The sequence below is a fragment of the Leishmania martiniquensis genome, chromosome 9 (assembly GCF_017916325.1).
Source record: "Leishmania martiniquensis isolate LSCM1 chromosome 9, whole genome shotgun sequence".
NCBI classification, from domain to species: Eukaryota; Euglenozoa; class Kinetoplastea; order Trypanosomatida; family Trypanosomatidae; genus Leishmania; species Leishmania martiniquensis.
The window spans coordinates 214,899-237,667 of record NC_090144.1 but is presented as its reverse complement, the minus strand read 5'-3'; the positions used below and the strand labels follow the sequence as shown (position 1 = coordinate 237,667).

General features: G+C 61.2%; 6 protein-coding genes across 6 annotated transcripts; all 6 read right to left on the bottom strand.

The window, feature by feature from the left end:
- Positions 1-352: 352 nt before the first annotated feature.
- Positions 353-1,720, bottom strand: LSCM1_07578 (uncharacterized protein; the record flags this gene model as incomplete). Its single annotated transcript, XM_067324944.1, has 1 exon — positions 353-1,720. One exon carries the CDS (start codon positions 1,718-1,720, stop codon positions 353-355), a length of 1,368 nt encoding a protein of 455 aa, XP_067180789.1.
- Positions 1,721-3,318: 1,598 nt separating this feature from the next.
- On the bottom strand, positions 3,319-4,251 carry LSCM1_07577 (uncharacterized protein; the record flags this gene model as incomplete). Its single annotated transcript, XM_067324943.1, has 1 exon — positions 3,319-4,251. One exon carries the CDS (start codon positions 4,249-4,251, stop codon positions 3,319-3,321), a length of 933 nt encoding a protein of 310 aa, XP_067180788.1.
- A 950-nt stretch (positions 4,252-5,201) lies between these two features.
- On the bottom strand, positions 5,202-6,824 carry LSCM1_07576 (uncharacterized protein; the record flags this gene model as incomplete). Its single annotated transcript, XM_067324942.1, has 1 exon — positions 5,202-6,824. One exon carries the CDS (start codon positions 6,822-6,824, stop codon positions 5,202-5,204), a length of 1,623 nt encoding a protein of 540 aa, XP_067180787.1.
- Positions 6,825-8,814: 1,990 nt separating this feature from the next.
- LSCM1_07575 (uncharacterized protein) lies at positions 8,815-12,186 on the bottom strand (the record flags this gene model as incomplete). The annotated part of the gene is made up of 1 exon (XM_067324941.1): positions 8,815-12,186. One exon carries the CDS (start codon positions 12,184-12,186, stop codon positions 8,815-8,817), a length of 3,372 nt encoding a protein of 1,123 aa, XP_067180786.1.
- Positions 12,187-14,268: 2,082 nt separating this feature from the next.
- LSCM1_07574 (uncharacterized protein) lies at positions 14,269-17,277 on the bottom strand (the record flags this gene model as incomplete). The annotated part of the gene is made up of 1 exon (XM_067324940.1): positions 14,269-17,277. The coding sequence occupies one exon, from the start codon at positions 17,275-17,277 to the stop codon at positions 14,269-14,271; it is 3,009 nt and encodes a 1,002-aa protein (XP_067180785.1).
- Positions 17,278-20,089: 2,812 nt separating this feature from the next.
- On the bottom strand, positions 20,090-22,408 carry LSCM1_07573 (uncharacterized protein; the record flags this gene model as incomplete). Its single annotated transcript, XM_067324939.1, has 1 exon — positions 20,090-22,408. One exon carries the CDS (start codon positions 22,406-22,408, stop codon positions 20,090-20,092), a length of 2,319 nt encoding a protein of 772 aa, XP_067180784.1.
- Between the last annotated feature and the right edge of the window lie 361 nt (positions 22,409-22,769).

The following is a 22,769-nucleotide window of genomic DNA, read 5'->3' as shown; positions in this document are numbered from 1 at the left end:
AGGCGGACGAACGGCGGACAGCAAGATGGTCGGGGCCTGTATATGTGTGGGTGCTGGTAGGACGAGGCGGAAAGGGTATCTGGGGCTGGTTGCGGAACAGGGCTGCGCGGCGCTCACGCGCTCGCTTTTTTTTTTGAAAAGGGCGGAAATGACGCACGCGTGCGTGAAGGCAATGACCTGCTGAGCGGAGGGCGGCCAGGGGATCGAGACAGCCGTGCTGTTACGTATAGGCATCGTACGTAATGAAAAGCTGCCGATGTTTGAAAAGAAGAGAAGACAGAGTTTGAGAGGCCCCTCACACGTACGGAGGAGTCATGCGATTTGTGCGTGTGTGTGTGTGTGTGCGGAGGGACTACGAGGAGCTGTCTTCGAACTGTGAGCTGCTGTGCATGTCGCTGTTGCTGGCGCCGCTACCAGTTCTCTGGTGGTCGCTGTGTATCTGCCCTGCTATCGCAGAGCGTGCTGCCTCCACCGCTGCGTGCATGCGAAGCGGCACCCCGTCCTCATCGACGTCGGACACGAGTGCGGATTCACCCGAGGCCTGCGGCAACGGGACGGGCGGGGCGGCGTAGAGCAGTTGCCTCTCCGCGAGGTAGTCGTGGTAGATTTCATGCGCACGGTAGCTGTCCCTCACGTGTGGAAGGAGGGCGCGAAGGTGTCGGGTCAAGGCTTCCACCCGTTCGCAGCGTCGCTGCCGAGCTGCGCGCCACTCGACTTCGCGTATGAGGGATGCTATGGAATACTCCGGGTCGCCGGTGCAGTTGGTGATGATGAGGCCAATGAAGTCGGGTTGTACACCTGTGTTGGTGTGCTCTTGGCCAGCACTACTAGCACTGCTGCTGCCGCCAATGGCGCTGCTGCTTCGGTCACTGATCGTCGTTACAGGTGTGTATTCCTCGGTGCCGTCGCCGCTAGTGTCACGTGGCTGCCGCTGGCGTTGATCCAGTGTGGCAGTCCGTATCGCGGACGCGGAGCTTGATTCGGCAGGGTGGTTGCCGCCTGCAACCGCGGCTGTTGCGGTTTCTGCCTCAGCCTTGCTCCCTTCTTTCCCTTCGTGTGCTCTTCTCGCGCGTGGGCGGCTGCCGTCACCGGTCTCTGGCGCGCTGCCGCTCTTGTCACTTCGCTGAAGGTAGCGTGCGATATGCAGACGGTCTTCGGCGGCAAAGCCCCATCCCAGGAAGGCGCCGCAGTTGCTACAGTTGCAGAAGCACCACGCATAGCCAGGGAAGAAGGAGTGCTCGGAGACGTAGATGCTCGTGTCGCACTCCACAAAGGGTGGAGCGTGAAGCGTAGTAGAGGCATCTTCGACGTGCACTCGCCCTTCGCACGCCTCCGCGTCGGCGGCTGCAGCGGGAGTCGTTGAGGCACCCGTGTTGTACGAACGAGAGTAATCCGAAACAAGCGGTGAAGTTGCGCCGCTAGACGTAAAGGCTCGATGCACCGTCACATGCGGTGATAAGCGCACCAGATCGAACCGACGTGCGCTCGCATTCGTGGCACTATAAGCTTGTATCGGCGGCGATCCGTTCGCAAAAAGGTCCAGCTTGTAGCTGTAAACGTGCTCCTTCCACGCAGGAACCGCTGCCTCCGCCGGCAATATGTCCCACAGCGAGGCAATAGGGCATTGACAGCTGTCACAGAGAAGAACTTCCACGGTGTCAGACGGGCCAATAGGGACGGAGGCGGAGGATGTGGACGAGAAGAGCTCCGGTGCGTCCATATGGGTAGAGCTGTGTGTGAGAGAGAGTGACAGCACAGGCGATTGCACGCTCGCGTGAGGTCGACCTTCTTGTGCGGTTTCTTCTTTGGAGAGAGAGAGAGGGGGGCTTTGGTGTGTTGGTGGTGTTCACCCGGCCCACGAAGCCCCTCGAAGACGCAGGAAGGGAGGGAAGAAGGATGGATGGTGGCGTGTGTGTGTGTTGGTGTGTGGGGGGTAAAGGCGAATGACATCCGAGAGAGAAGTGAGCATTGTGGTGGCGCCGCCCTCTTTCACTGGCCATCTGCCCTGCGAGGACGACCGCCAGCGCCACCTTCCTCCTCCGCCGCCTCCTCCAATGGGAGAGCAGTTTTATCTGTATTCGATTTACCTTTCCTCTGCTGGGATGGCGTGTTCTGTATCGCATCCGAGACACACACACACACACACAAACACACACACACAAGAAACCGCAGAGGACAGCGCCCTGCAGACAGGGAGTGAGGGCGTGCACGCGCATCTGTGTGTAAAGGATGCACCGACACAGACGCTTTCATGTCAACGCGTCCACCTCTCTGACACAGCATCACACGAGTCGAATGCCCCCCCCAGCCCAGCCACTGCCTCAAACCTCACTCCGTGGGTGGGTGAGGGTGGTAGCTCGGGCCCCCCTTCCCTTCCCCCCCCTCCCCACCACAGACGCACACGCACACTGCCCATGCCGCAGATGGCGCAGATGTGCTCACAGTCGCAGGTCGCTCCGGCGCAGCGCCATGCAGGCCATGACCGCCGGCATCCGTAGAGATACATCGCTTCGCATTCGCACGACGCCGCGGGCACTCGGCCACGCCAGCGCTAAGGGCGGCTCGGCATTGGCGGAGGGGGGGAAGGGGTGGTGGTGGTGGGGGACTGCTTTAGCGTCCCCGCGCAGAGCCAGGTATGGGGCCCGTGGGATGCCACGCCGTGAGGTGTCCCCGAAGCACCATCAGGGGGAGAGAGAGAGCGACAAGAAGCAAAGAAGCGAACACGAGGCACGTGCGAATGGAAATCATGCAGAGAGTCAAACGCGCGCGCACCTCTCGCTCCTCCCTCTCCCCGCTCGAGAGGACGAGAGACTTGATTCTACAAGGGGCCGCACACGCAGTCGGCGGTGGTTGGTCGAGTGGGAATGCATCTCTTTTCTTTTTTCGAGGGCGTCATCGTTGCCCCCTCCTCTTCATCCGTTTTATAGCGCTGCCATGCTTTGGATGCTCCACACTGTGTACATGGTCGCCCTTCTCGTCCACCCATGCGTCCTATTTCCGTTTCAGCACAAAAATATGCTCACACTACCACGTGCGGAAGCATAGGCAGAGACAACGGCAGCGCCAGCACTGTCGTCCCCCACCAATGTGGGCTCGACACGTCAGAAAAAATAAACAGAGCCCAAAGAGGACGAGAGCTCTCGGGGGCTTCGACAGTCTCTCTGTTTCTCTCACACACAGTGTGTGGGTGTGCAGTGGGACACCTGAAGGCAACCGGGCTGAAGGGCAACGACGAAAACAGAAATAGCGCGTGAGAAAGCTCAGAGAGGATGCCGTGGTGATCTTACCTCTCTGCCCCCCGAACACGTACCCATTCAGTCACATACGCCGGGAGATTGGGTGATAGCATCCACGCTTCATGACAACTGCTGCCGGCACCTGCTCGTTGGTAGGAAGGAAACGGGCGCGGCTACGTGAGAAGGCCTGCGTCGGCACTAATACTTTCCTCTTCTCGTGCGGCGCTACCCCTCCCTCGGCTCCGTGGGGAGGTGAGGTGTCCCGAAGGGTTCGAACTCGACGGCTACCCGCGTCTCTCCCCCCGCTGATTTTGCAGGTGATGTGCACAAACCCAGTGTAGGCCGGGCTGTCCATCTCAGAAACCGTATTCGAGCCCTTCATCGCATGCAGCGCGTGCATCACCGTCTCGCCGTGCGCCACCAGCACCACCGTCTTGCCGTCGAGCGCCGAGACCGTCAGCAGCTTCTTGGCGCCTTGAGCGCACCGCCCCGGAAAGCTCGAATCGACGAGCTTGTTATCTTCCACTCTGAATATCGGAGCGGGGTGCAAGGGGAACGGATTCTCTAGCTGCACGTGTGGCGAGGTACTGGCGCGGTGGAATGCTGCGTCGTTATACACGGGCTCTGGGCAATGGAACGCGCCGTCGTTCGGCTCCACCACGGATGGGTTGTTGCGCATGTCGAAGAACATCCAGTGCGAGCCCTCCATGATGGCGGGCTCAAGGTACACAGGAATCGTGCTAACTGTCGCGCTCGCCGCCGCCGCGCGGAGGGCGCCGACAACGATTCCGTTGGAGGTCTGCACGCAGCGCAGCAGAGGGGAAGTGATGATGACAACCTCGGCGGGGTCGACGTGGTAGTGGTCGACCAGGTACTCGCCCAGTTTTTCCGCCAGGACGACGCCGGCTTGGGTGATCGGCGAGTCGTGCGGGCGGCTGTATGTCTTCGCGAACTCGGGATTCTTGTGATCCACCCGCTCGCTATGGCGGCCAATGAAGATGTGCGCCGGAGGCATGAGGTGCCGTGTCTGCGGCTGATGAAAGAAAACCTAACAAAAAGGATTTGACCAGAAGAGAGGTGCACAGCAGCGACAGCAGCCGCCACAGTGGCAACATACACAAACAAAGAGAAGCGCGAGTGAGAGGCACTGTGCGCACGAACGCGTATGTGTGTGCCTCTCTCTCTCTATGATGCCCGGCCGTGGAAAGCCGATGAAGAGGCACCGTTCGAATTGTTGGAAGTGCCACTGCCGCAGAGAAGGGGTGGGGGTGGAGGGTCGGGGACAATCAACAAGAGAAAAAAAAAGAAACACAACGTATCGCTAAGAAGCGAGCAGCAGCAAGGCGCTGCACAGACATGTGCGCGTGTACGTGTTGGCAATAGAGCGGATGACCAAATCACCCATGAAGAGAGGGCGGTGTACAAAGAAGAGAGAGAGAGAGGGAGAGATGATGATGAGGAGTTATGTGAATTGATGCGCTGGAGGAGGGAGGGGACGCGCAAGAGAAAGTGCCGGCGGCGCTTCTACGTTCCACCGGTGGGCAGCTCGGCTTGCCCACCGCTCGTGGTGGGCTGCTTTTGGCTTGAAGCATTTAGAGGGTGGGGCGCGGAGCGCGAGAGCCGCTGCTACGACACCGAAATCCTGCCTACATCGTTCGCCCGCCCGCTTCCCTCTGCTCCGGTCCTCCTTTCTCGCGCTCTCTCTCTCTTGCGCGCGCTTATCGCTGGTTGTTGCGGTGCCAGACATGGGGACGGGGGACGGTGAAGCTGTGAGGTGATGTGCAGCGCAGCGGAGAGAGCCTGACGCCCATGCAGAGGGGTGCGCGCGCAGGTGCACAAAAGCGAGTCCAACAGGTGCCAGCCGGCCGTCAGGCCTGCCACGAGGCAGTCGCAGGTGCACTCACTTTTTTTTCCTCGTTAACGCCCCCCTTTTTTCTCTCTCCCTCTCTCTCTATAGAGTTGTGGTCAGACACTTCGCAGAAAGCCGCACATCATTCCCCACAGTTGCGTGTCAAAGCCGACGTTCATGTCGATGCACAGGCGCCGACGACGCACGTGCCACAGAATGTGGTCGACCAGGCGCCGCGCGATGCCGCCTTGCCGACGACTCTGCTCTGCCGTAAAAGCGCCCGCGACTGCAGTGAGGAGGGGATAACAACCGCGGTACCACCACATCCATTCCTCCATGAGGAAGGCGGCCACGAAGGCGACGGAGCGTGACTTGCCGGCTTGGCAGTGCACAGCCACACAGGGAAAGAGTGTGGCTTCGGCGGTGGAAGTTTGCACATTCCCACTCGCGCTCCCTTCGCCGTCGACCGCCACCACAGCGCGGCCCTCGCTCGGGGGGGCGCTGCTGCTGACCCCTTCTCGTGGCCCCCCTCGCAGCCACACACGCCCCTGCTGCTTCTCTCCAAGTGTGAGCGCAGCGTGCATGATTAGATTAGTCATGGGAATGCAGTGCTGAATGCGAGTCGCAGGGGAGTCGGTAATGGGGAGTGTGAGGCGCCAGTAGCGAAGCTCCCCCGTGTTGTTGTGCCGGTGCGCCTCCTCCTCCTTTGGTGCAGCGCCCGCGGGTATGTGCGCCGAGACCTCCTCCATCAACATACACTGCATCGCGTTGACAAACACATGCCGGTCCGCCGGTGTGCAGCCGGGCGGGACATACGCAGCGTCCTCTCTAGCCGGTGACGCACTCCGCGACGGCGATGAGAGCGGCGAGTCTGGACAGAGCCACTTTGCAATGGCGCTAACGCCGGAGGATGTGGCGCTTGAGGAGGCGCCGGTGCTGGATCCGAAGTTGTGAGTGACTTTGCCTTCTCTGGAATCCGCGACATCTGCGCGGCTGAGGCCCGCTGTAAGCACCGCGCCCACTGACATCTGCGCCACCATCGCACACAAGCGCTTGTACACCTCACTTAGTGACATGTGGATAACCACCACGTCCTCGTCAGTCGGCGCCGCCGTCATGCCCGCGCCAGGGCGCTGCCCGCTGTGCATGGCGGCGGCGGCGGGGGTGATTTTGGCTCTGGGAAGGCGAGAGCGCCGCTTGCCATCGCAACGCCGCGCCACGTGCAGCTCCAGTCGTGGTGCGACAATCCCCTTTAGTGGGCAGGCGCGCACGAGTAGCACGAGGCGCTGCCACAAGCGACAGGCGGGGTACGATACAGCCTCGCGTGTACAGGTCGACACAGTACGAAGGCGTTGTGCTAGTTCGAGCATGTTGGTGCCTACGTCACTCTGCGATCCAAGATAGATGCCAGGCATTATCTCATTGGGCCTAAAGCTGCGTGGCAGCGGGCTCGGAAGGTGGGGAGGAAAATGGGTGAGATAGTTATACGATGGTGCCGACGGGGCCTCGACTCGAGCAGTCGCGTTCGATGCCGCATCACCGCCGCTCGCATGGAGTACTAGACGGGGATGCGCACTGGTGTTATGAAGCAGTTCGTCTTCTCGGGCGACTGCCGCTGCTGTTGTCGCAGATGACGTCGCCTCCACTCTATCCATTTCTCGCTCCCCATCCGCCCAGGCATGCAGGAAGGCCTCGAGACAGGCAAACAGGCGTTCCTCTCGCTCAGCGAAGTCGACCATCGGTGCTCTGTGTGTAGTAGTAGTAGTTGGCCTCGGATGCGGTACGCTCCATGTTTGCTGACCGTGGCTGTCTCGCGAATGTTTTCTCTCATGTACAGCAGCGCAGGGGTTGGGGGCGTCCGGTACGGGGCGGGGCGGGGCCTCTTCTTCAAATGTAGCGTGCCTCTCACGGTGTGTGTGTGTGTGGGGGGGGCGGGCCCGAAGCGAGAAAGAGAAAAAGAGAGCTGATTGGGGGATGCCCCTTCCCGCTCTGACAGACACACACACACACAGGGCCCGATGCAGACGTGCACAAAATCTCAGGGCATAGAGCCAAGATGCGGACCCGCGGAGAGAGAGAGGCAGAGAGGCAGAGGCAGAGGGAGGCACGGACGGCAGGCACGGAAGGGAGTGGAGAGCAGAGGGGAGTAGAGGTGCGCACGCAATGTGTGGGCCAGGCAAGAAAAACAAAAAGAGCGGAAGAGAAATAGTCTAACATGGACATCCGCGCGGGAAGGAGAGGGGGGCTGCTGATGCTATGGCGTTGCTGAAAGGTCTACAGTGCGTAGGATGAGGGGAGGAAAGGGGCGGGCGGAGCGAGACGGAGGTAAATGCCGCGCAGGGTAAAAAGAGTTTCGTTGCCCTTCGTGGGTGTACGGATGCAGCACTCACTGCGATTGCCGCAACAACCTCCTCTCCCCTTCTTCCTTTCCCTCTGGGGCACCTTACCGTCACAACGGTGTGCGCTCTGCACTCCACGAGACGCCGTTGCTAGCATTGACCCTGCTCGCTGGATACCGGCCTTTCTTTCGATGGGCACGCTCACTGCGGCTCCGACGTCCATCACCGGATATCCCATCATGGCAAAGATAAGTAATGCAGGGCAACATAAACGCATACATCAAGTAAACTAAGGACATGGGAGCACCTCGCCGTCATCTTCGAGGGCTCTGATGCAGTGAGGCGGAGGAAGAGAAGGGAGGGGGTGCTCCTGCCTCGGAGCGCCATGCGCGCATGCCCGCGCCCACCAACATCGAGGTACGCACAAGCAGCGAGCGAGCGAGATAACCACCAGCTACACTCGAACGCTACCCCTCTCCGCCCGCCTCACCGTTGCTTCGAGACACCACCATCCACGGCGCTTCGACCTCAGCAGGGAGCATCGTAGCACGTCCGTAGCCGATGCTGACTTGAGGAGGGTGGTGGTGGTGGGGGCACAAAGGGAGAGGCGATTCACTGGGCGACGCCAACGCGCGAAACGCATTTCAGCAACAAGAAGAAAAAGGGAACGCACATACGTACTTCACATACATCAGGACGGCACCGCACACACACACACACGCTCACCCCGCCTCTGCATCTCTCCCTCTTCCAGTGCCCCTCTGTGCGCAGGCGGAAGCCACAACAGGAAAGAAGAGGAGACAGCAGCACCGGCCGCTCCCAAAAAAACACATCGAGCAGCGAAACAAGTCGATGAGGCAACGACGGCGCGTGTGTACATGTATACATGAAACGTACTGACGCACAAATGCACACACAGAGAGACACAGCGCAGGAAATCAACGTGAAGGAGAAGAGGGGGTCATGAGAACACCGGTGGTGTAGTGAGGAGGGAGAGAGATGAAAGGGGATGAGCGCGTCAGTGAGCGATATCGGCGGGCGAAGAGAGAAAGTGAGAGGCGGTGGTGGTGGATGCGAGCTAAGAAGCGTTGCGCTACTACTCCAGGATAGGAGGGAGAGCGGTGGCCGGAGGCACTTCTCACTTCCGGCCACCTTTTTTTTTCCGTTTCCCCTCTCTGCCTCGCGTCCCACGCGGTATTGATGGAGGCCCGCTCGTGGCACTTTCCTCCGCAGCGATCCGTCTGTGCGCCTCCCCCTCCCCTCGAACTTCTTGTGGAAGAGCAGGTGGCGGGGAGGAGAAGAAAGGAGTCTGGAAGAGAGGGGCAGGGTGGCCGGCGCGAGAACGCATGCTCAATTTGATCGATCACGGCTGTAGTGACGATGCTGGCGGCTAGTCCCTCAAGAGACGGGAGTGATGGTGCGGCCGCGTCTTGCAGTACAAGACACTGGCCTGACCCACTTTGGCTGCGCTGTCAGCGGCCGGGCGTGTATGTCCGCTGTGATCGGCGGCGATAACCGCCGCTGAGGTGGGCATCACCAGATAAGACGGCTTAATCTGCCGACGGGCCTCACAATTCCCGATCGCCCTCATCGCGCCGTCGTCGTCGCCTTGCCACGCCTCGATGAGAGGGGCCCCGTGTAGTGTGTCGTTGTAGCTATCAAGCCCCAAGTCTGCGCGACCAAGCCCCGTGTGTATCATCATCTGCTGCGAATGCAGATCGCAGTAGCGATAGCTTCTGGGCTCCTCACCGGCGGTCTGCGCCCTCGACTGCATGACATGCCGTGTCAGGGGCAGCATGGACGTGTATGCCGCCCCGGTAGCTCCACGACGGGCTCTCTGCTCCATCTGCAGTTCACGCAGCCAACGCCGCCGCTGCTGCTGCTGTAAGTCCCACTCGCGCGTGAAGCAGTACCCACCCTGGTAGGAGGTGACGGTGGGCGAGTAGTGGTCGCGGCGGTAGTGACGATCACCGCTGCCATCACTCGTGATGTACGTGCTGCGCTGGCGTGCAGGCGATGCGATCTGAGCGTGCGGCTGAAGCGAACGTGCGGGCGTGTGTTGGGGGTGCGCGCGCGCCGATGAGCGACAGGATGATAGCAGCTGCGGTAGGCGCGCGTCGCAGCCTGCAGTGACTGTGACCTCTGGCCCGTGATGCTTCTGCGACAGGAGAAGGCGGGGTGGGGCGCTGTAGCCCACACCAACGCGCGGGGCCAGCGGCCACGTCGACTCGACGCGCCCTTCCATTTTCCCGTTGTTGCCACCCCTCGCCTGCCAGTTGGGGTGACACTCTGGGCAAACACCGGTGGCGCACATCCACCGGTTGACACCAACGTAGTGAGGGGCCAGTGGGCTGAACTTGCCGACTTCGACCTCATCCACCTCTCCTTCGTGGTGCCCCACACGCACCTGGACCTCATCTCGTGATGACTGCAGCAGATGCTGTGATGTCTGGCAAGCCACATTGTAGCAGCTGACGTATTCGGTGCTATCGCTACTCTTCCCGCAGGCGTCGATGCACTTGACCGCGTAGGCTTCACTTCTGTTTTCCTGCACGATCGCGCATGAAGAGCGGATATCGTTCAGCTCCTTAATGCTTGCCTGCATGCGCAGGTGATGCTGACTCATAAAGCTCCCACCGGTGCCGCTTCCTCGCGAAGCTGCACCTCCTAGACCGCACATCTCTTCCGCATGGCGCGGCCGGTGGCAGCGCTCGTCGATGCTCTGCTCTTTGCCACCCATCCAGTTGATCCCATCAATGAAATCCCCGTCTTCGAGGTCTCCCTCGCGTGTCTGCAGCTGATGTTTTGATTGCGACTCAGCCACTGCGCTAAGACGACGGCCACCTGCACCCACGGCCGTGCCCTTGGTCACCGCATCAGGGGCCGCTCGCTCTGCCGGTGGCAGGTGACTCTCTTGACGCTCCTCGCTATCGCTCGTGCCTCCGGAGGATGCGCGCCGAGAGTCCTGCGAGGAGGGACGCTGCGCGACACCTTCACTCACGGGCGCGCAAGATGGCGCGGCGGCCCCGGCGATGCTTTCCTTTTGCGGCGCCATGGGTGAGGAGGGAGATGCCTTGCCCGAGGAGCAGCAGCTGGCACGTTGGGTGTGCAGCTGATCAGCGCTAGCCTCTGCCGGGACAGGGCTCTCGGAGGGATGCTCGAACAGGGCGCTATAAATGCTGCGCCCCGAATTCGCCCTTGATGGATCGACAGAGGGGCGCGAGAGATTGCACAAGCCCATCGTTTTGAGCACGCCCGGCTGCTGATCCTCGTCCGTGTACAATGGATCCTCCGACTCAACGGCATGGTGCGCCATCCAACGTCGCGCCTCAGGTGCAGACATCAACCGCGGCTCCTGCGTCTGCAAGGAGGGCGAATGCGCCCTTGCTACCTCCGTGGCGCTAGCCTGGATACTGCACATGCCAGAGCGCTTCTGCCGAGCGTGAGCAAGCGAAGATGCTGACATCACACGTGGACCAATCGTCTGCAGGGCCGCTGGCATGGCGTCACTTCGCGCAATAGGCGACTCTTTTCCCGGGGCGGGTGAGCGGTGGCGGCCCTCCGTCATCGCGAGCAGCCGCGCGGCTGATGTGGCGCTCGCTGGATCCGTCCTCGACGCGAGTGCCTTGGCGACTGAGGCCTTAACACTCCTCCGATATGCCGTCGCCGTCGCCTGCGTATATGGAGAGACAGCCACCTGTTTGTGTCGCGCGTGGGGTGTGTGCAGGCGGGGTGGCTTTGCAGGGTGCAACGCGCGCCGTCTCCCGTCGTCGTCCATGCCTCTTTGAAATGATTCCTGCACAAGATAGCGGTCGTCGCGCTGGCATTCCTCCACGCTTTCTGCTTGGCCATCGTCGAGTACCCCCGAACTGCTGCTGTTGCTGCCAGCATGAATGCTACAGCGTTCTTCCTGCGTCTCGATCATGTTGGCTTTCACAATGGCATGTGTTGACGCGCGCGCTGACGTTGGCTGCGAGTGAGAGGGAGCGCCGTTAACGAAAGCCTGAGACGATGCATCTTTCTGCGAGGAGACAAGCGGCTGAGTCACCTCAGCGGTGGTGCCGAAACGATTTGCGTACGCCTCACTGCTGCCCGCATCGCTGTTTTGCGGTGACCCGGCGTCGGAGCTGACGGCGCTTACGTGCTCTGCCGCTTCTTCCTCGTCTACCTCTGCGTCCCTGTCAAGGCTGCCTTTTTCAGAGTCTGCCTCCACATCGAAGCCTGCCTGCTGCTGTCGCTGTCCATCGTAGGAGCGGGCTCGCGGCGGCCTGTCAAGCGGGCTGCGAGGTGTACGTATGCACGAGCGCAAGGCATGCGGCAATCCAGCCGAGTCGGCGACGTTGTTCATGAGAGGCTCACCGCCACGATTGTCGCTGCTGCGGTGCTGGGGTTGGGAGAGGGCAGCTGCGGCTGAGGATGACCAAGGGCCCAGAGTCGGTGCATCGTGCGGCGGGCGAGACAGAGCGGAGGACGACCTTACATCGAGCACCGCACTGCCACCTGCCGTTGGTGCCTTGGAGGTCAGTGGAATGAGAGGGAATGCGGAGCGCACACCGCACACGACGACGGTGCCCGGCATAGCCACATCTGTGTCTGTACACTTCTCCTGCTGCAGTGCGGAGTGTGATGTGAAAGACTGACTGCTCTGGCGCTTCAGCATCTCCCGCCGTCGCGTCAGAGAGTTGCTGCGCTCCTGCAGCAGCGGTGTGTGGTGACATCGACTGCCTGTGTTGGACGCATGGCTGTGCGTTAGAGAGGTCATTCGACAGCAGCGGGAGCGATGCGGCGCGAGACGGAAGAGCTAAAGCGGAAAGCGAGGCAAGACGCGTCTGACAGGATGCGAGGAGGAGGGTGCTGGAGGTGACACGGTGTACGCGCCGTTCGCTACAATGAGCGTGCTGGTGTGTGTGTGTGCCGGCCGGCCAATGCAAGGCCTCTTTTCCTGGAGAAAGAGGCCCCCTACCCTCCCCTTTCACACGCAGGCACGTAGGCGCACGGGCAGACACGCCCGAGGGGAGGGGTGGTGGTAGGAGTAGTGGAGAGGCGTGTATGTGAAAGAAGTGGTGCCACAGAAGCGTGAGCTTCCCGGCCTCCGCTCTCTCACTCTCTCCTTCTCTGCTGTCTGGGCCTCACTTTTGTTCGTTTTTTTCCTTTGCTTGGCTCGCTGTAGTGCTTCTCCCCCTCCTGCGGAGGATGGATGCGGCGCGAAGACAGGTGAAGCACGCGGGGTGGCGGTGTTGTTGGTGAAGCCGGCTGATTGTGGTGTTGGCTGTGGCTGAGTGCACCGTCGCCCAGTGCACACCCAGTCGGAGAAGAAGAGGCAGAGAAGCCTTAGGGAAGAGGAGGTAGTGGTACAGCGGGAAGAGGGGGGGGGCAGGTAGGAGTGTAAGAGGGCCGCGAGCAGCATGACACAACGATGCCGGGCGCGCATCTGTGCGCAGCTGCACGGTGAGAGCTGTGCATTTTTCCTTTGCTCTCTTTTTCTTCCGCCTCCCCCCCACACATGTGCGGATGCACCTGCCCATATACACGTGAATCGGCACCAAGGGAGAGGAGGCGGCGGCGGCGGATAACGGGCGCGCGCGAGACGCGAAGAGGTATTCATGCATCTTAGTTGACTTGAAGGCTGCGTGCGCGACAGCTCCTTCGAGTCGCTGTACATCGAATGCAACAAAGACGCAGAGGGAAAGAGAAGGAAAAAGAAATCGCGAAGACGTGCGCTGATAGGAGAAGAGGGGCAGCGGTATGGGGTAAAGGCATGAACGCTCCCTCCCTTCCTCCATCACCTATACATACACACACAAAGATTAACGCGAGGGATGAAGTAGTCGGCATGAGAGTCGCCTCCCTGCGAAGACGGGGCAGAGAAAACATGAAGAAATGAGGGTCAGGCCGCGTCGCGCACCAGCGCCATCAGACACGGCTTTCCCCTCCCCCGCGTTTCCAGCGGAAACGAGCTTCCCTACAGACGCTTTCATGTCAACGCGTCCACCTCTCTGACACAGCATCACACGAGTCGAATGCCCCCCCCAGCCCAGCCACTGCCTCAAACCTCACTCCGTGGGTGGGTGAGGGTGGTAGCTCGGGCCCCCCTTCCCTTCCCCCCCTCCCCACCACAGACGCACACGCACACTGCCCATGCCGCAGATGGCGCAGATGTGCTCACAGTCGCAGGTCGCTCCGGCGCAGCGCCATGCAGGCCATGACCGCCGGCATCCGTAGAGATACATCGCTTCGCATTCGCACGACGCCGCGGGCACTCGGCCACGCCAGCGCTAAGGGCGGCTCGGCATTGGCGGAGGGGGGGAAGGGGTGGTGGTGGTGGGGGACTGCTTTAGCGTCCCCGCGCAGAGCCAGGTATGGGGCCCGTGGGATGCCACGCCGTGAGGTGTCCCCGAAGCACCATCAGGGGGGGGCTGATACAATTTGAGAGGAATCGAAACATCGATCAGGAGGCGCTTACAGAAAAAATGCGCGGATCTGCATGCAAGTGTCGGGAGCACGTTGTTGCCACAGACGGTGCCGCCATCGCGCAGGTGTCATCGACAGGCGGTAAAAGTACATCGTACGAGGTAAACGACAACTAAGAGAGGAAGATGGGCATGCGAACAGTCGTGGAGGGGAGGAAGGCGGGCGGGAGTACGAGAGCCGCCAGTTGGGGGGTGGGGGTGGGGGCTGCCGGGCCAGCATGCACACAAAAGTACCGAGAGGGGGGGCGGGGGAAACCTGTGTGCGCACAGGAGACGGGGAAAGGCTGAAGTCTGACAGTGCACACAGTCACACCCAAAAGAGAGGGAGAGCTGTTGGCTGAGAAAATGCGCAGTCCCGTCATCAGGCCTCTGCCCTACTCCTCCCATGGCCCCATGGGCGCTTCTTCGACCGTCTCCGCAGTGCAAGCCTGTGATGTCACCGCTACGGCAGCTGCGGCTGTTGCAGAAGGGCGGGCGGTGCAGTTAGCGCCCATCGCCAAGCGTATGGGGCGGCGCTGGGACGTTTGAGCAGCTGCTGCTGTGGCGGCGTTGGCACACTGCAGCAGTGACCGCTTGATGCTGCGACCTACTCCTTCGTGGCTGCTCTCCTGCGTCAGCGGCTCGCTGCATGCCGAGGAACCGGAGGACGAGGAGGAGCACGATGATGGTGAGTGGAGTTGCTGCTGCTTCTGCTGTTCAGGAGCCAGGGACACTTGACCACACTCGTCCGCATCGACGCCCACGGGCTCCACCGACTCAAAGGGCCTTACCGATGATAATGGTGCCGCATCACGGCGCGGTGACGCGAAGAGATGGGCCGACTCGTGCGGGGCGCCCGCCACGTGGTCAAGGCTCGCCTCGACAGGCATCATTTTCCGAGATGCTGCAGAAGCGGTTAGCGGAGGCAGCGTTGTTGTCCACGCCACGGAGGCAGCCATGGCAGCTGCCATCGTGCGTGTGACCATTGCTGGGAAGAGTTTCGATGGCTCAGCCGCCACCGCCCCAGCCAACTCCGTGCTGCTCCCATCATGCCCAACGCCTCCTCTTCTCGGAAGCCCAGATGGACACGTTGCTTCTGCGATGCGCTCGCGACTTGCACTTGACGCAGCGGTGCGCGCCCGGTCCGTCCACAAGACCAGCGCGCTGTGGTGCTGCAGCCGAAGCAGGCGAACAGGGTAGTCGCGCAGCGCCGCTTGCCAGCGCGCTTCCGCATCGCTCCTCTCAACCATCACGGGCGCTGGCACCGATGCGGGGGCGAGATCCCCGGCGTCAAGGCGGCTAAGTGTGCCCCTGCTATCACTCTCCACCGACTCGCTGTGCCCCACCGCTGTGCTGGCGGTCTCGTGGTACAACCGCTGTAACCGCGGCAGTCGTCGCACCAGTGCCGTCACTACCGAGGCCGTCACGAGATTCGGGTTCAGGGCCAGCAGGTTCAGCACGCGTAGGCCGGCGAGCTGGTCCAACTGGCGGATGCTGGCGTCTGTCAGGTCGGACCACCCCGCGCCGTGGAGATTGAGGTGCTGCAGGGATGGACATGCGTGTATGAGCGCACGGAGGGCTGCGTCGGTGAGGGTTCGCAGGTTGATCAGTTCCAGCGTGTGAAGGGCAGTAAAGACAGGCAGGCCTCTCTTTCCTGCCGCTGTCCAGCAGGCGTCACTCAGTCCCCTGCAGTGGTACAGACGCAGCTGCTGTAGATTCTTCTGCGAGGCGAGGAGCCCTATGAGGACATCGTCACTGGCGAATGTGCACTCGGAGAAGGCGACGGAGGTAAGCCGCACGCCTTCATCGCAGCCGTCACCCTCTCCGGTACGTCCGTTGAGCCGCCGCAGTACCTCTTCGTCCAAGGATAGCCCGTGCAAGCAGATCTGCGAGAGATGAGGTGCCGTGAGAGAGGTGAAGACGGCGCGCTGCTGCACCGGTAATGGCAGCACGCGCAGGCTGCGGCTCGTTAGCGTGTGCACGTGCGCGAGGGATGAGAGCAGCACTTCCACATGGCTTAGCTGGAGACGGTGAACGTGCGGGCAATGCTCCAGCGCGAGAACCCGAAGCTGCGGAGCGGCGTTGAAAAAGTCAACGCACGCGTCGGTCAAACGCACGCATCCCGAGACGTCAAGGGTGTGCAGACGAGGACAGCGTTGCAGCACCTCTGAGAGGAGACTGTCCGTCAGGCGCTCTGTTGGTGGCAGAAGCAGCACTTCGGCTGAGGGACAGTAGAGCTGAGTCAGCGTGAGCGTATCCTCCACGTGGCATGCGCTGAGGTCGAGGGTGCACAGCTCCAGCGCGAGCGAGTCTGGGCAAGGCGCCGCTGCCGGTTCAGCGGTGGTGCACGAGGCAACCATGGCGCTGCGCATTCGAAGTAGACGCCACAGCGCTTGCAGGCCCTCATCGCCGGCGGCCAACTCTGGGAGCGACAGGGCGTGCACCTGCGTGGCACCCATCAGCGAATCTGTCAGCTTGACGAGTGCAGCGTCGCTGCCCACGCACCACACCTCCAACTGAGTGAGGGAGGGGAGGGAGTGCAGCAGCGCATCTGAAAGAATCGATACACCGGCGTATGCGTCCTCAAAACGGACGGAGAAGGTGCGCAGACGCTTAGACGCCCACGCATGGAATGCGGAGAGCGGAGGGGGCACGGCGGTGGTAAGAGCCTCACCACCACTGGGCGGGCGTGCAAGCAGGCGATGCAGCACGGAGCTCTGCTCGTACGTCAGCGGCGGCTCCGTTGCGATCAATGCCTCTCCAGAGGCGGCGGCAAAAAGACGCTGGATAAGTTGCGGGTGCGTTGGGCAGCCCAAGTAGCAGGAGGCGCTGACGTACTCCATAATGACCGCTTGATCAGCTGCTGCGGCGCCCTCAGCGGTTTGGGCGATCTCTTGGCCTACTCTTCCGTGGCCAATGGCGAGCGATTGTGCAGGTGCCATAGTCGCTGGCTGAATCATTCGCATCTGGGTCAGCTCTCCATCCCCGCCGCCGCCACCACCACCACGCTGGCACCGGTCTTCACGAAGCAGCACCAGCTCCTCGTTGCGGAGCTGCAGCACGCACTCCAGTCGGTGCAAGGCCTGACGCAGCTGCACCCCTTCTGCTTGACAACTCGCGAGACGCTGCTCCATCACTTCGTTTGTGCGCGTCAGTTCCTCCACCTTATGATGCAGCTCAGCACACTCCTCCAGCTTTGCTCGGTACCGACCCAGCGCTGTGCTGGGGGAAGGAGTCGCGGCGACTGCAGCAGTCACCACGGCCGGCGGCGCTCTCGCTGGCGGTGGCGTCGGGAAGTGCGCGAGGCTTTGCGAAGAGAGCGCCGTGACTTTTGTCAGTCGCGCATCCGCTTCGCTCGTGATGCGGCGATCACTCTGGTAGAAGTCGTCATGGGTGGATGCCATGGCGTTCGTGCCTGCCGGTCGAGGTGGGGGTTGGGCGCGGAAGCGATAGAGAGAGAGAAGGCGAGTTGAGGGGGCAGAGGAGAAGAAAAGTAAGGAGAGCAATGGGAAAGCCGCTACGGATTTCGAGGAGCTGCAGCCTCCTCCATCCCCTCTCAGATGGTGGGTGGCGATGTCGGCCGCGGCGATGATCCTCCCCCGCCCCGCCTACGACACTTTGAGCCTTGGGCACGAGTGTCAGGCACACCACCACCAACAGAAAAGAAACAAGGAGCGCGAGATCTGTAAACACACACACACACAGGATATATGCGTGCGGGTGTGAGCGAAGGGGTATGTCTGTGGGGATACGTAATGTGTAAGAAGCGGCGTTCGCAGGTTAGCGAGAGGCGTGCGTACGAGCAGTCAGATGTGTGTCTGTTGTGAGGAGCTTGGCGGAAAGAGTGTTGTAAGAAAGCGAGAGAGAGAGAGCGGTGCGTGCGTGAGCGTGTACGTGCGTGGACACATGCAGGTGGTTGTACCCACTGGGTGTAGAGGCGGGGGTGAGGAGGAGGTGTGCACCCAGCCACTCAGTTCACACAGGTAGCCAGTGAAGGCTTGAAGGGGAGCGGCCTGCGTGTGCGTGTGCGTGTCGTCGTCGGCGAGAGCACGAAGCTGGAACGAAAGCGAAAGGGAAGGGGGTGCAGATGGTGTGGGCTGGTAGGGAAAGGAATCGAGAGGAAGCACAATCGCCCAGCCTCACCGCCTCGGCCCTCAACGAGGAGCGCTGTGTGACTTGCAGACACACACCTCGAGAGGGCCACCCACCATCACCATCACCACACACACACACACACAAATGCTAAAGAAACGCCGACGCGTACGCATTTTTTCAGACGCCACATGACGGCGCGCCTGCGTTCACTGCAGCTCCGCCACTCATTTGTTTTTCTTTCCGCGTGTGCTGCTGTATGCTCTCTCTCTCACCCCCTCAACATCCCACTCGCACGCAGACACACACACACACAGAGGGAGAGAAAGAGAGGCGAACTGCTCGCGTAAACGTTAAAAAAATTTGCATTCAAATATTCTTTGCCTCCGACTTTTGTTTCGGTCTCTAATGCAGCAGCGACTTTTGGGCAATGCCGTACAGCAGCGCACAGATGAATATCGTCGGCACAAGACACAAACTTTCATCTACGAAATTTCCCCGCCTCCTCGACAGCGTGATCGTTCAAAGGTCACAGGTGATGCTGTGAAGACGGGGTGGGGGTAAGTGGGAGGTGCACCGAAGAAGCAGGTTGTGAGGGAAACGCGCACCGAAAATAAAAAGGCACACATACACACACACGCAGACACAGGAAGGGTTATGGAAGGAAGAACCACTGCCACCGCAGTAAAACGCTAAGATCATCGCTGAGACCCTCACGACATCTTTGGCCGCGATGGCCTCCTGCACCGTTACCTCTGTGTGTGTGTGTGTGGTGGGGAAGGCGGAGGACTGAGCAGTACAGAGGCGTAAGAAACCGGGCGATGCGTACGGGAGAGTGAGATGTGACCGAGACACGAGAGCTCGCGCGTAGGGGCGCACACAAACATACACACACACATACGCACAGACAGACGCGAGCATAACGACAGATATGCGGCTCTTTTTTTTTTCACTTGCTGAGAATCCGCTGTGGGCCGAGGAGAGGAGACGCTAAAGCAGTCCCCCACCACCACCACCACCCCTTCCCCCCCTCCGCCAAGGCCGAGCCGCCCTTAGCGCTGGCGTGGCCGAGTGCCCGCGGCGTCGTGCGAATGCGAAGCGATGTATCTCTACGGATGCCGGCGGTCATGGCCTGCATGGCGCTGCGCCGGAGCGACCTGCGACTGTGAGCACATCTGCGCCATCTGCGGCATGGGCAGTGTGCGTGTGCGTCTGTGGTGGGGAGGGGGGGAAGGGAAGGGGGGCCCGAGCTACCACCCTCACCCACCCACGGAGTGAGGTTTGAGGCAGTGGCCGCGCTCAGCTGAGCTGCGTCGGCGCGCTGCTGATCACGCGTGCCTGCGGCCGCTTCGCACCGGGCGATGGGGCCTGCGTGGCTGGGCTGGGGGGGCATTCGACTCGTGTGATGCTGTGTCAGAGAGGTGGACGCGTTGGCATGACTGGGCGAGCGGGGAAAGCGAACGGCAACGGTGGGAGACGACGCCGAGTGAACAGAAACACAAAGAAAAAGCATAGAGCACCTCTGCGTGTCCCGCCCGCGTGTGTGATCGTACGGACATCCATTCGACAGCGAGCCGCAGACGCGTCGACACGCAGACACGGGGCCGGTGCCATCCAACAACGGCGTCAGTTCACGGAACGAAGAGAGAGGGGAAGGAGGAGAGAGGAGACGGGGGGAAGGGGAGGGGGGGGACAAACAGAAAAGAACTATGCCACGCACATGCGAGAGAGGGAGGGAAGGGAGAGAAGGGGGTGGAAGATGAGAAGAACACTGCGACGTCAAGAGAGGTGAGGACACGTCACACATCACTCACTCACACACACACACACAAACACTGTAAGAGAGTGGAAGAGAGGAGGACAGACAGAGGGACAACGCAGCAGTAGAGGGCACTCGCGACGGAGGGAGCGGGGGCGACGACAATAAGCAAAGGGAGGCCGTCATGCGATGGGTGTGGCGTGCAGAGATGCAGCTTCCGCAAGACTACTTTCTCACTCTGCGTCGTCTCTCTCTCTCCCCACCTCTCTCGCGCTACCTTGTTGCGTGCCAAGGTGACGTTACGGCACGCGCTCACTGGACTCGCCTGGACCTCATCTACCTGTTCCTTGCCGTTCCTTTCGTCTTCAGTTCCACGCAGCATTGGCGATCCGGCTTGAAGGCGAGCCGTTGCTGCGACGCGCACTACTCGGCGTTGACGCCGGCGGGACGTCTTCGCCGTGCTTCTCCTTCATGAGGTCGCTGAAGACGTTCAGCGGGGTGCGCAAGTTGCCATCCTTGACAGCCGGCAGTTGCCTGAGTTCGGCGTCGCGTGCGCGGAGCTGGACGTAGGTGGGGCTCTGCCACGAGCGCCGCTGCTTCAATAGATGGTCACGCACCGTGTGCAAAACTTCGTTCGGGACGATGGGGCTCAGCGGATCCTCCTCCTCGCCCGGACCGCGCATACTCTCTCGCGCAAGGATGTCAACGGCGGCGCTTTCGGGGGAAAGGGCGGTGGTGGAGTGGTGCGGCGTTCCAGCGCCACCGCGCGGGGTACGGGAGACAGAGCGCGGAGACAGCTGCGTCTTTCCCGCCTCCGCCTGCTGCTGGAGTTTCTTCTCCTCCTCGAGCTTCTGCATGCCCTCAGCACGGCTCAGCAGCTGCGGCAGAACCTTGCTCGAGATGAAGCCGTCCGGGACGATGTTGCTGAGGCTGATGGCGTTCTCGTTCAGCTCCACGTGCGCGTAGCTGGCCGGGTACGGGTTGCGGCTTGTGCCAGCACTCACACCCCAGTTCGAGCCGAGCATGAAGTAGCGCGGCGGGCAGGACGTGAAGGGGCGGAAGGCTTTCATCGGCACCTCGACCTTCGTCGGCTGCTTGTTGTACACGCGATGCGGCGCCATGACGCAGTAGTAGTTCTCCTCCGGCCCCTCCTGTGCATCGAAGAAGTACTCCGCCACCGTTCCCTCGCACACAAAGCCGTGATACTGATTCTCGTAGGTGATCGCCGAGCGTACGACGGCGGCGAAGCGGTAGCGCTCCTCCTGCGCATTTAGAAAGGCGCCACGCGGGCGACGCTCATCCGACGAGTTCGTGAGCATCAGCAGCACCTTTTCGTTTGTCGCGTCGTAGACCATGAGGTCAATGGTGCCCGTTTTGACGGCGTTCGGGTCGTTGTTCTCGCGGTAGCGGTACGTGGCGGGAGCCAATACGAGGAAGTGCGGCAGACCACGGCGGTCCGCGACTTTGCTGCCAAAGGCGCTGCGGTTGGAGGTGAGCGACGGGACGTAGCTGGACTTCTGTGGCACCCAAAACTTTTTGTAATCCTCCATTGTTGTCAGCTTCTGGCCGACAATCTTGTTGGGCCCCATCTGCGGCACATCCGCCGTGATGCAGGCCAAGAACCAATAGCGGAACGTCTCCTTGTCCTTAATGGGCTTGATCTTCTCCATCAGTTCCCGCGCATCGCTGTTGTTCGTGTGCTTCATCATGGCATCCCAGTCGTCCATCGAGAGAATGTTGAGGTAGTTCTTGTAGGCCGCGTCCACGATCTTCGGCAATGAGTACTGTGCCACGCGGCTGGATGAGACGTACTCGCTGTCGGCAGGCAGGGACTGCAGACTGGCGTCTACTCCGCCCTCGTTCGGATTGCCCATTTCCTTGTCCTTGCGGCTGCACAGAGAGGCAAGGCGGTCGATGCCGTACTCGGCGAAGATGTCGTTGCGCAGCTGTACAAACGCCTCCAGCCGCTTCACTGGCGGGCACTCCTCCAGTGCCTGGCGCAGCTGCGCCACCTTCTCACGCATCTGCTCGTACTCGACACGCTTGTTCTGCAGCACCTGCTGGCTGAACATTTTGTTGTGCGTGTCCACCTCGAACGGCTGCTCCGACTGCGTGAAGTAGGCCTTACCGCCCATCCTCTTCAGCATTGCGGGCACCTCTCCGTCGCTGCTGTCGCTCGTGTACTGACCCTCCTCTAGGGTGGCGTACTGGCGGTAGAGGGCAACGGTTGCCGCGCTCTCCAGCAGCAGCGCCTGCGATGGCATGTATGTCATGAACATCTGGTGGCGCAGTAGCACGGCGTTCTCGCGCTCCCACGCGGCAAGCTCACCGTGCGCCTTCTTCAACCGCCGCTGCTCCTCACTCTGCAGGATGTCGTGCTGCAGCTCCTGCTGCTTCTGGGAGAAGAAGCGGGCGCGCGCCTTGGCATCGTGTGCGTACATCTGCATGTCTTCTCCGTCGTTGAGGAAGGGCGTGAGTCGCTGTTGAACATCCGCGCTCTTGAAGGCCTCGCGCAGCTGCGCGTGGATGGCGACGCGAGCTGTGAGCTGGTCGGAGCGCGGTGATTGCAGGAGCTGCTCTACACGGCTGCTAGCCACGCTCGCGGTCAACAGCGTCGGGTCGCCAGCATAGTGGTTCATGTCGGTCGCCATGACCGTGGCCAGCGTTTGAACGGCTGCGCTCATCTGGCGCCGTCGTACGGGTGAGAGCGGAAGAGGAAAGGAAAGAGGGGAGGGGAAAGAGGGGAGGAGGTGCCTTGAATGATGCCGTTCTCTGATGACCCTTTTTTCTCGTTTGGCTGTTTCGTGTGGTGTGTGAGGCGAGTCCGGCGAGAGGGAAGGGAAAGGTGGCGAAGGATAGGGAAAGTGGCGCTCGTCATGGAAAGTGGCAGGAGCTGACACCATCTGACCTTACCGGAAGCGGAGATGGATGTGAGGCAGCGGACGAGGAGAGAAAGGACGTCATCGTCCCTTCCGCCTCTGCATGTGCCTCCATCCCTCTCTCTCTCTCGGTCGCTCTTGCGACCGAGCCGATCGCGTCGGTTCG